The sequence below is a fragment of the Gymnogyps californianus genome, chromosome 3, assembly GCF_018139145.2.
Source record: "Gymnogyps californianus isolate 813 chromosome 3, ASM1813914v2, whole genome shotgun sequence".
In the NCBI taxonomy this organism is placed as follows: Eukaryota; Metazoa; Chordata; class Aves; order Accipitriformes; family Cathartidae; genus Gymnogyps; species Gymnogyps californianus.
Window position 1 is genome coordinate 52,708,819 of NC_059473.1, and position 11,621 is coordinate 52,720,439.

Here is an 11,621-nt window from a genome sequence, read left to right on the forward strand (position 1 = left end):
CAAACATGTAGAGATACAACTCTGTCCTTGCCCCAGTCTCATCCTAAGCTTCCAGTGGAACAGGACGCTGGTGGGCTCTCAGTTCCTCCCCTGGCAGCTGTGATGCTCTTCCCCTCTGACTGGAGTCTCAATATATTCTTTTTAATAAAATTCTGTATGTCTGTGTATGCACACATTTATAATGCTGTGGAGGCTTAGGAAAACAGTTTTGTACAAAAAAAAAAAAGTATAGATTATCTACTATGAAGATGGTATTTAAAAAGACAAGAAAATTTAGTGGTTACACATTGAAAACTGAACAAGGCTATTACCCTATGAGGGCTACTGTATAGGCATATAGACTCACGTAAACACCGTAACACACAAAGGATAGCAAAAAAAAAAAAAAAAAGTCTGTGCAAAGCTGCTGCGAGTTGTAACAAGATTGTACAAGATTTGTAGTCACCTCGGTTCCACAACAGAGGTAAATCTATTATATTGTGCTGCCCCTTCATCAGACAAAACAACAAAGTCAGACTCCATGAAGGCTTATAAAGTTTTGTTGGGATGGACCCCACCATCCCCAATTTAAGATCTGTCCCCATGTTGAGGTCCACAGCTGGTACAAAAATTTCCCAGCCCTAAAACATATTTATCTTATAGTGTACAAAGAGGGAAGCAGCTGTGTAGTAATAGGTACAATCCCATCAGAAACCCCCAAACATTGTAAATAAAGGATAGGCAGACAAAAAAAGAGGCAAGACTTTTGAGACAGTATTTATTCCAATTTGCCTTGCCATGCTAGTCCCCCTAAAGCAGACTGTCCAGGAAGAGTTACGCCTTCTTCAGTCATGTGCTACTTCTGACGTTTGGACATGGAGATAGATGTTTTTGGCCTTTGGAGCACTTTGCCTGCAAGAATAGCAAGATGTGAGCAGTAAACCATGAATGAAGATGTTCAGTGAGCACCTAACTTCAAGTTCTTCACTTGCTCTGCCTCTCCCCAAAGAAAATGAGCATCTAATCCTCAAATCCTCTAGGTCTGCTCTGGCTCCTCCGTAGACACTGGTGCTTCACTCACCACACGAGTAGCTGCTATCAAGACTGCCCTTTTTCTGTTCCACAGTTAGGTTTTTTTAAGCACAAATAATGTTTATAATAGTGTTGCAGCAGGTTTGAGAGACTAGTGCAGTTATTCACAGTAAAGGCCTATGCGCTTGTTTTCAGATGCCTAGGTAGACAAGTGTTAAAAAAAGAGTCCAAAATCTCTCCAGCTAGAGTCTGGGAATTAACTAGCAACTTCTTGGAAGCATAGGAGGCAGCCAAGTAATCCCCAGGCTTCCCCAAGGAGCTCTGGGCAGGGATTTTGCACAATTTCAAGTGAAAGCTGCTAGGAGTTCATCATCCTGACTCACCTGTGAAAGTTTTCAACATCTTCAACAGTCTCGGGCAAGACTCTTCCTTTAGTTTCAGGTAGAAGCAACACCAATCCACCCGCAATCAAACCAAGAACAGCTTCAAATCAAACAGATGCACAAAGAGCTTGTTAGCATGTATCAGTTTCCAGCACATACACCACTTTCTACTGCCTGACACAAAGGACTCGTAAATGGCATTTTATTTCGTTCTTCGTATAAGATGTGCACATCAAGGCTCTATATGCAAAAGTGTCATGCCGCCTCTGGAGGATGTGGCTGCCATGTGGAGACAGCAGTGAGCCAAGTTCAGTTGTGAGTTATGCACTGAACTAGGGCATCTCAGACTGGGCAGACAATTTTTCCTTTATAGAGGAAAGAACCCTTTCTAGTGTGAGACTATGCCCAGAAACGCATTCAATTTTTCTGCTATTCACATAAGATTAGAAAATACATACAGAATGTATTATCTCTTACACAATGTGATTAACTTCTCCACTGATAATTTCTTTTACCCACTTTGTACATGTTCGGCGTCTATGTTTTAAATCTACTAAGCACCCTCCTAAATGTCCTGTCAGTTAAAAACTGCATATTGCCATTCAAGACATTTTTCTATAAATAGTGTGCTGATCTAAAGATTCAGAAAAGTTTTGCAGACCCTGACCTAAGAGTTCAGGTCACTAGTCTGCAAACACTCATCTTGCATTTATTTACCAACCTCTTTCCAAATAGCTGGAGAATAGCCAGTTAACAGACTGTCGGAAAAGCTGAAGTGTAACAGCCACACTTGTACTCCATTAAATAGGCAATTATGTGAAATTCTAGGTTTTGGCTCCTGGACTGAGACAATATACCTCACAGAAGAACAGTAATTCATCAGATTTGAATCCATCAAATATTAATCTCATTTCTCAGCTCTTTGCCATCTGTCAAACCTGTATTCACCTCTGACTTCCTTTAAAATGCAAGGAACAATAATAAGGGCAAAGGAGACATGAATGCATAAACAAGCTCCGGGTTGTTATAAACTGAAGGCTATGGCTTGTATAGACAGGAAAGGGCTTCTGCTGAACTTGCAGCAACAGCCTCAGTGGCTTTTCTCTCCCTTTGAAACTTGGGCCCCACTGCTGCACCCCAGGAGTGGCCAGCAAGGAGGTAAGGTGGCACTTACTGAAGACTACCAGCGGCAGATCATGCCAGACTTCCACCAGTCTGTAGACAATGAATGGAACGATGACTCCACCAACATCGCACAAGGAGGAGCAGACCATCACCCCAAGGTTCCTGGTTCAACAGCAAAGGGATCATGTTAGCGTCAAAGTACTGCAGATGGAAGGGGATGGATCACAACTCTGACCCTTGCACAGGACAAATCCAAGCATTACGTGGGACTTCAGAACCCTCATCCACCCTGGATATCTCCGCTTTTCCCTTTATTTCAGTCACATGAGTTTTCACTTGCCTTAAAGTACATTTGTTTTCTTTATTAAGCTACCTTTTTAAAGCATTTTAATTGTGCTCCACCTACTTTATGTTCAGCAGTACTTGTGTAGCTCTGAAGCGTTTAAGGATAACTTAATTTAGCATAAAATGTAACATATGCATTGGCCTCAACTACATGTTTCCAGGCCAAATGCCAACGGAGAGGAGGATGCACCTACCTGATGTATGTTGGATACAGTTCAGTGTTCACAAAGCAAACCATTTCAAAAGCCATTGTGATTCCCATTCTCCCAATGCAAGCAGCAACCACTTTTAGCCAATGTATGTCTGCAGAGAAAATGCGTTCAATGCATTTAACCGTATCCCAGCGATTTAGCAGGTGTCAATTAATACACCAGTGTTATTTTAAGGGGCACCTCCGATCCCATGTCACTTGATGTTTTTAAGGGGCCTTGTTTCACCTGTGTGAATGAGGGAATGGGAACGGTCAGCCCCGCATGAGCTGTGGCACAGGGACCCTCCCAAAGAGGCACAGAGGACCCAGGTGCTTTGAGATTTATTATTAGCAGTCCTACTAATAGACCTCATTTCACTTCTGCAGCACAAGGAGCACCACTAAAAGTCAGGGAGGCAGCGCCCAACAGCGGGCGCGGGTTTGCGGACCTTTGGGGCTGGACCTCAGGGAAAGGGAGGGAGAGACGAGTGCTGTTCCCAGGGGGCAACGCCGGGGTGGGAAGCCACCGCGTGGCCTCACCCAGGTGACTCACCCTCTGGGATCAGGGCTGTGACAAGGCAGGCGGCCCCAGCCACCAGGTTTGCTGCAGCCCAGGGGTAGCGCCGCCCGACGCGGTCGATGGTGACGATGATGATGAAGGCGGCTGGGAACTCAACAAGCGCAGAGTAGAGGAAATCCAGGTACATGTTCCCAGCAGCTACTCCCATGTGCATGATGAGCCCCTGGTAGAGGACGGAGCTTGTGAACCTAGGCAGAGAAGAGCATCCCAGCTTTCTTAGTCAGAGAACAGAGGTCTATGTCCTGCTGGAGCATTCAAAACCAGAGCTTCAAAAACAGCTCTCCAACATTATCTTCTTACCAGTTGTACATCAAAATGAATGTGTTTTTTCTCATCTGTGGTGTCCTAACAAGGTCAATGAATGAAGGACTCTGCTTTCCACCATCTTCCTCTTCAAATTTAATATCCTGCGGAAGAGCCAGTACAAAGTACAGTAAGTTTCTGCTGGGAGGAACTGATGGAAGGGACTATCGTGATGCTTACTTACATGCACAAGCAAACCCTGAGCTCACCTCAAAACGGGAAGGCATCATTTTCCGATTTTTTTTAGCCATATCACTGACAATTTCCATAGCTTTGTCATTTTTTCCTTGAGATATCAGCCACCTGGGAGACTCTGGGAGGCACCTACAACACGAGTGGATGCTATTACATACCAAAACATAAAGTCCGCATAGTGCTCCCATGCACGGAGACTGTGGAGAGAGTGCTTTGGTTGAATAGAGGCAGGTGGGTTTTTTGTTTGGTTGGGTTTTGTGTGTTCCTCCCCAGCCCCTCATCAGGAAAAGTAGTATATCCCACTGCTGAAATGGGAAGAAGAGCAGTTGTGGTAGTGGCTTTAGTCAGAGATGAGTTTACTAAAGATAAATCATGGAAGGGCTTTGAGCGAGAGTAGTGCTATCATTTTATTCAGCCTGTTCACCACAAACGGGCTCCTCTTAGGGAGCCATTTTCCGGTTGTGCCATCACAGGTTAAGAAGAAGTAAACAAGCTAGAATTGGCTTACCAATTCACAAACATGGAAAAAGGAAGACAATGAATCTCTTTCTACTATTCCTAACTTCTCAACCCATCCAGACAATTTCTCAAATCCAAAGCACTCAAACTGAAAAATATCAATCAAAAAGAGGAGAGAATCCAAAATAAAGGTGAACCCATGTGCCTTCTTTTGGTTGGACCACAAAAAGCTCCAATTTTTCGTTAAATGAACAGGTAAACAACCTGTTACAGTTATGTTAACATTCAACAATCTCTCAATAACCATCTTTTCAGTGTAGAGTCCACTAAATATGTCAAGGCATTTCTTTTCCTTTATGAAATGCTTCATTGAAGATAATTTATGATATTAAAATCACTCTCCTCTAGTGTTTTTCAAAGTGGTCTTTCTTTTAAACAGAAGTCAGCTTCCTATTTCCCTCTCGTTTTTGCTGTGTACCTCCTCTTTGCACTAAGAGGTGCGCACAACCGAAAAGCAGTGCCAAATCTCCCTCAGTATCAAGCCTCGGGAAGCAGGAGAAGCTGGTTTTTGGGTCGTGGGCAGAGGTACAATGAAAGCCCATTTACCAGTAGTAGAGCAGGAAGAAGCAGCTCGGCAGGGTGACGGTGAGCTGCAGCCACCGCCAATGAGGGATGGCGTAAGCGATGGCATCAAAGACCAGGAGCCCAACAGAGAAGGCCGTCTGGTACAGGATGCCCACTGTCCTCCGGTACTTCGGACCGACGACTTCCGTCACTGCAAACACGCACAGAGACAGGTGAATGACAGCTCAGCCACAGCCGCTCAGCGCAGCAGTTACTTGCTCTGCAGGGACGCTGGAAGACCAATGCTGTGTTAACATCCTGAAGAAACTGCATCTCGCTCGAAGTATGTAAGAAAAGCTTGTACCACAGGATGGCCTACAGCTTCCCAGTCAGAATGGCTTCATGACTCATCTGCACTTTGCAACTGCACATGACAGGATAGACCCACAGGTTAAGTCTTGTTGATACAGAGCTAAAAGTAACTATTTCAGCAGGCAGGCACAAGCACACTCGCAATTTTGCGTCTGGTTTTGTGATTTCAAGAAAGCAGACCGATTAGAAAAAGAACAGAAAGCAGTTATTTAGCAACTGAAGGAAATGCTGTGGTTTGGAGTGATGGATTAGCTAATACTGCTTGGCCAAACGATGCACAAAGATATCTCCTCAGGCTCAGTAGGACTGAGCCAAAAGCAGCTGAAGGGTAGACAAGTGTCCCAGAAGAGCGTGACAGGAAGGTTGCTCTGTCCTTGTACCCTTCCCTGGGCATTCAGTATTGGCCACCCTTAGGGGGAAGATATAAATTTAAAGGGGCTTTGGAGCTGATTCTGGGTGACTTCTCTCTCATGAGAGAGTTTCAAGGAGAATCCAGAAGTAACGAGGTGTAACTGAGGGAGAATATCAGGATATGGCAAGTCATTGTCCTGATAGGGATTTTATGCTCTAAAATAGCATAAAGTTCCCCAGAAGAATTGATGAAGATTTCATTTGTGCCAGGAAAATATTTAAGAGGCCAAGAAAGCATCTAGAATATGCACAGGAAAGAACAATCATGTCTTGGCAGAAGACGGTCAGGACTGTGGGCTAGATGTTTTTATTTTATTTATATCAGACATCTGGATAACTGCATTAGCAAGATGCCTCCACTAAAAGACTTAACATTTTAGAGTGTTGACATTTACATTTTTATCACCATCACAGTGAACTGGATCACTCAGAGCTACTCTGTAGAGCCACCTGACATCCTAATCCAGATAAGGCTCTATTGGGAAGCATTTAAGATACTTAATTTGCTGCTTTGGTGATTGCTTGGTATTGGGTTTTTTTGACAAGCGCCTGAACTCCACACCAGAGAAATCCCAGGCAGCTCTACCAGCTGAGCTGGCCCCAACCCTGCTGCCACACAGCTGTGCTTCGCCGCCAGACATGATCAGTGCAAGGCGCAGGGAGAAGCACCAGCATAGCCTGGCTCCTCGCATTGCTTTGCAATCCCCCTGGGCTGGCCTCCGCTCAGACAAGTGCACAGATACCCAAACAGCTTGTCTTTTCCTCAGCAAGTACATGCTGTTCTTTGGTTATTTTTAGGCTGTAAAGCCTCTGTTTGGCCTTTAATGCTCTTTGTGTCATAAAAATGCCTGCAATTTTCCCCATCCTCTGCCTGCTTCTTTAATGGCCTCCTCTGTCATCACCCCATCTGTGACTGGGCTGGAGCGACTGCGGTCTGCCCTGGGACCGTCGCCTTCCCCAGCCGATGCCCGAGGGGAGGGAGAGGACCCTGGGGGCCCAGATCTGCAAAGGGGAGCTGCACCACAGGGGAAAGCCTATCTTGAGGTAACAGCCCTAATATACCACCGCTTGCTTGAGCTTTGAAGGCTACTGTCATTAGGGAGAAGCAACAGTGTTTTAAAAAATCCCAAGTAGTCAAAGAGGGAGAAAACTCCTTGATAAAAAGTGATGGGAGGCATTTTTAAAATGGCTTTTGTTCATTGTTTTGTTTGGGTTTTTTTTTCTCTTCATCTTCTGCAGCCAGTCTCGCTCCTGGGAAAAGGTCTGAACTCACCCAGGATGTAGCCTGCGGTCCAGCAGCCCTTGCTGACCAGCCCTTGCAAGAAGCGGAGGATGACTATCCACAGGTAGGTGGGCACGAAGACCAGAAGGATTCCACAGACAATGTTTGCAAGAATTGTATTTAAGAGGCAAAATTTACGGCCAAACCTGGATTGGAAGATAATACAAGTAAAGCAAAACACTAATCATGAAAACACAGGTGTTTTAAAGTAGTAAGAGCTTTGTGCATCTTTGGGAAAAAATCCAACTTTGCTATACAAGGGATAGATGCATAGTGACTTTTATTCTTAGCCCATTAATCACTTATCTGCTTTTCAATTCCCTGAAAAGTTACTGTACCAATTGCTCTGCAACTCCACAAAGGCTTTCAGGCTTCTCAGCATAAGAAAAATTTCCCAAGTTAAAGAGCAGCAATAGTCCCATATTTACATATATTTGGGCTGTGACTGTTATCTCTGAATTTCAGAATAGGCAGCTTAGTAATTTGGTTTTTATAATGGGGTGAAAAATAAGTATGGGTTAATATTATGATTCTGGTACGTCTGCATGCACCAGGGTAACAGATTTATATACCCCAATCTTAATCCCCAAAAATCTTATATGTATGGATCTTGCTGTGAGCGGGCTGCGTTTCACAGCTGGAGCAGCTCAGAGCCTGCTGTACTAACACTCTCTAGGCAGGAGGGGAACAAGGGGGAAAAAAGGCTTTCAAATATCGGCATTTGTTTCTTTTTAACTTTGGCCACCTGGGCAAGGGTGACTGTCTGCTGCCTCTGAACGGGGGTCCTAAGGATGCCAGGACACAGGGATTTCCAAACCGGCACTCCTGCTGTATCTATCTGGCAATCTCTGCAGCTACTATTTCAAAGTTTCTCCGAAGGAAGCAAGATGTTTCCAAGGCTCCAAACCAGCATTTCCTGGCTTTGGTTAACACCCCCAGGCTCTGGTGTGGCACGGTAGGGAGTTTTGGGCGTACGGTCCTAAAATAGTCCTCACGGGCTCTGCAGGACTCGCAGAGAGGGAGAGATTTGTGCAAATCACCAGGTATGACCTAAGAGACAGAGTACTCACTCCTAACACTGTGACTGAACATCCAGGTGGTTGACCTTATTTTGAGAAGAGCAGAGATGACACCAGTTGCACAACCTTTCTCTGCCTTTACCTAAGCTCAGCTGCTGAACACTGATAAGGGAGGTCAGAGGGTTTTACTGTTGGCCCACACGTACCTGTCAGCTATGTAGCCAATGTTTATGGAGCCAATAAAAAAACCAGCATTCACAGAAGACTGAAAGAGGTCCAGCTTCCAGGAGTCCTCACACACCAGGTTAAACTAAAAGAGCAACCACAGTTAGAAGCAAAATAGTGAAACGAGGAGCTGGCTCACATTCACAAGTCTCCTTCGCTTCAGTTAAAGCTTTAAACTTGTTTCTGGGTCAATGCCTGTTTTATCAGCACCCAGAAACCCTACTGACTTAATGAAGTGTCCAACATTAAAAACAGGATGAAGCCCTTGAGCAGTTTCCTGGTATTTCCCATTCATGTCTCATCTCTTGTTGCTGGAAAGAACATAACTATACATAACATAACATTACCTGTGAAGATCAGGACCCTAATTTGTGTTAGGCCTTGTTGATCAAATCAGCATGAACCTGATGATCACCCTGGGCTTTTCAAACAGCTTTTTTTGTGGCTGATGGTGAACGTTTCTAAGCAGTTCTGGTTGCCTCATGCCCTCACATGCCACAGCAGTCCCTGCAGACCCCTCAGGACTAAGGGTGATGCCTTCACTAAAGGTACCTTAGATGTTGAAGCCTACCTCATCCCACTTCCCATGGAGCACTGGCTCCCTGAAGGAGGGTGGGAGGAGGTTTCCGCATCTGCCCCTGAGGCCACAGCATTTTCTCTCTGCTCTGGCCTTTTGCTCAGGTGAACTCTCCTACAGCCTAACCTGCCAGGAGACCAGGCATTTTGCATCCAGGGCCAAGCTTTACACCACATGGGCACCCACATTTATTTGCCATCTAGCCTTACTTCTCCTTTCTTACTTAAGTAGATACATACACAGAAGCTACTGAAGAATGAGTTAATTTAAAAAGCTGTCCTAATGTGACTGAGAATCCCTTCCCATCCCGCTGGTAGCTAGGTTTATTTAAAGCTATGCATCTTTAGTCAACATAAAACCAGATATTCCTCCTGATGCTCTGTCAGGGTTCCCATGAGGGTATTCTTCCATGTGTCAATTTGTCCATCAAGTAAAGTAACACGCTTTACTCTGCACTATCCTTTCCTTCGCTTGGCTGCCAGAGCAAGGGACAACATAACAGAGCCCGAGAGCCTTCACAGAAACAGTCACATCCAGAAGCAAAACACATTGCCAAAATGTACAGAGAGACCTCTGACGTTTCTGGTTACCCTGCGAAGGAAGCAACCCGCGGGCCTGGCCTTGCATCACCTTCAGAAGAAAAGGGAAGACAACTGATGTGAGAGGGTGACTGCACAAATCCACACAGACTGCAAGTTTTCAGCTTCCCACAATCTCAAGAGATCATGGTGGGGGCATTGGACCACAGCATCTGCTCGAGCCTTTTGCAGTAAGATGTGCCTGCTGCGCTGCTGCTTTTTAGAAGTCCTGGCTCGCCCTCTGTTTGAGGGGTGCACGCCAGACTGTCTGAAAATATTTGGTGCCTCATTTCCTGACTTTAATATCACACAGTCCATACTTTGTGGAAAGAAGTACACTTACAGTACACTGTCTAAAATCTAGCTCCAACCTCTTACAAAACTATAAATGCTAAAGTTGCTGGAACACAGAATTTACCTGCTCTTGTGTTTGTGTTAGATGTATGGGGGGAAAAACCCTGACTTCCACCATCTCTAGAAATTTGGTGGAACTTTCTATGACGAAATCAAGTTTGTCATCCCAGATACTGATTTAAAGTTAAAGCACCTAAAACCCTAAAGTACTCTAAGTAGCTTAAATACCATTTTCAGTTTATTCACACATCTCTGAGAACACAAAACAGCCATTGGCTTTTCTGCAGTTTATTCCTGACTTAAGCTGTTTATTTGTGGGAGGCGATTACCTTTTCCCCCATCCATAGTCATTCAATCATATTTGAAACAAACTTTAAAAGACTTTCTTCATTTAAAAAAAGGGGGGGGGGGGCAGAAATCAAGACCTTCACATCTGGGCGCGGATCCCAGGAAGACTGGGAGGTCTGTGCAGTGCACCCACTTGGGGATCAGCCGGTTTTGTTTGCAGCGCTGCGAGCTGCTGCTCCCTCACAGGCACTGTTTACACACCTCCACCAATCGGACCTCTCATGTGACGGGACTTTCATTCAGAACTGGACTTTAGCTACCTGGGGATTTATTTGCTGAAATATGCTTTGCTCCCCAGCTGGAGATATAAACCTCCTGAGCAGCCAAGGCAATGGTTCACAGCAAGGACAGAGGGAAGACAACTTGCAAAGCATCCTGTGCAAGTTAGTAGCAAGAGGATCCCTCGTCCAGGTAAGCAGGCGTCATTTTAACACAGCCTCTCCCACGTCCCTCAGCTTGTCTGTAACTGAGGGGGCAAGGGAAGGGGGGTATTTTTTTTTTACCTCGGTCACGAGAGAGGTCCCCAGGGAGTCGTAGACCCAGCCGTCCCGGCAGGGACCGAGGGGGACAGGGCTCTGGTTGCCCACAAGGCTGCCGAGGGGGTCGGTGCAGCTGACGCCCGTCGCGTTCCAGTCCACCTCGTACCTCCTGCAGCGGCTGCCGAAACTGGCCCCGTGGCTGCCCCACTCAGGAACCGTGTGATTCAGCTGCTCCTCCAGGCTCCAGCCACACCGCTGGCTCAGCTCAGCCACCCCGGGACTGAAGCAGCGATGCTCGGGGATGAACCCAAAGAAGACGACACCCACATACACCGGGGTGAAGGCAGCAGAAAGCAAACACAGGACAAAGAAGGTTTGCTTCTGGAACCTGTCAAATTCTCCGACCTTCTCCAAAATGTCATCTAGGGTTGGCATTTTGGCATCAAAACCACCCCAAAAACCTCATCTAGGTCTTCTCTGCAGCACTGATACATTTGGTTGGCAGCAAAGCTATTTAAGTAACAAAGACATTTGACCAAAAGTCAAGACTAACTCCATAAATTATTAAACTACATGTTGCAAGCTTTATTTTTTAGGTTTCATTTGAAATCGGACCTTAATTCACCCAGGCAGAATTTGCATTTAACCCCTAATCAGAGCACATATGTTCCTTTTCTCCAGAAAAGCCGCTAACAGCCACAGCACTTCTGGTTTTTTTATTAGCCAAACCAGCTCCTCAAAGAAGAGGCATTTTAAGGAGCAAGTGTAGATGGAAAATTCTACCAACATGCAAGCAAATGAAAAGTTTAGTGTAGCAGTTG

The 11,621-nt window shown here is 45.4% G+C and overlaps 1 protein-coding gene across 1 annotated transcript; it reads right to left on the bottom strand.

Moving 5' to 3' along the window:
• Window positions 1-824: 824 nt before the first annotated feature.
• LOC127014725 (solute carrier family 22 member 2-like) lies at window positions 825-11,235 on the bottom strand. The gene is made up of 11 exons (XM_050894253.1): window positions 10,825-11,235; window positions 8,446-8,549; window positions 7,212-7,366; window positions 5,198-5,366; window positions 4,147-4,261; window positions 3,935-4,041; window positions 3,608-3,822; window positions 3,059-3,167; window positions 2,569-2,681; window positions 1,395-1,494; window positions 825-891 (listed from the first exon to the last, which is right to left on the bottom strand). Exons 1-11 carry the CDS (start codon window positions 11,233-11,235, stop codon window positions 825-827), a joined length of 1,665 nt encoding a protein of 554 aa, XP_050750210.1.
• Between the last annotated feature and the right edge of the window lie 386 nt (window positions 11,236-11,621).

Bases quoted from the DNA above. Each gene is read 5' to 3' on its own strand.
- LOC127014725 (XM_050894253.1), bottom strand. From the start codon at position 11,235: ATGCCAACCCTAGATGACATTTTGGAGAAGGTCGGAGAATTTGACAGG. The intron at 4,042-4,146 runs GTGAGCTCAGGG...GCTCTTCCGCAG, and splicing joins TGATGCCTTCCCGTTTTGAG to GATATTAAATTTGAAGAGGA. The intron at 1,495-2,568 runs GTAAGTGCCACC...TTTGATTTGAAG, and splicing joins TCTGCCGCTGGTAGTCTTCA to CTGTTCTTGGTTTGATTGCG.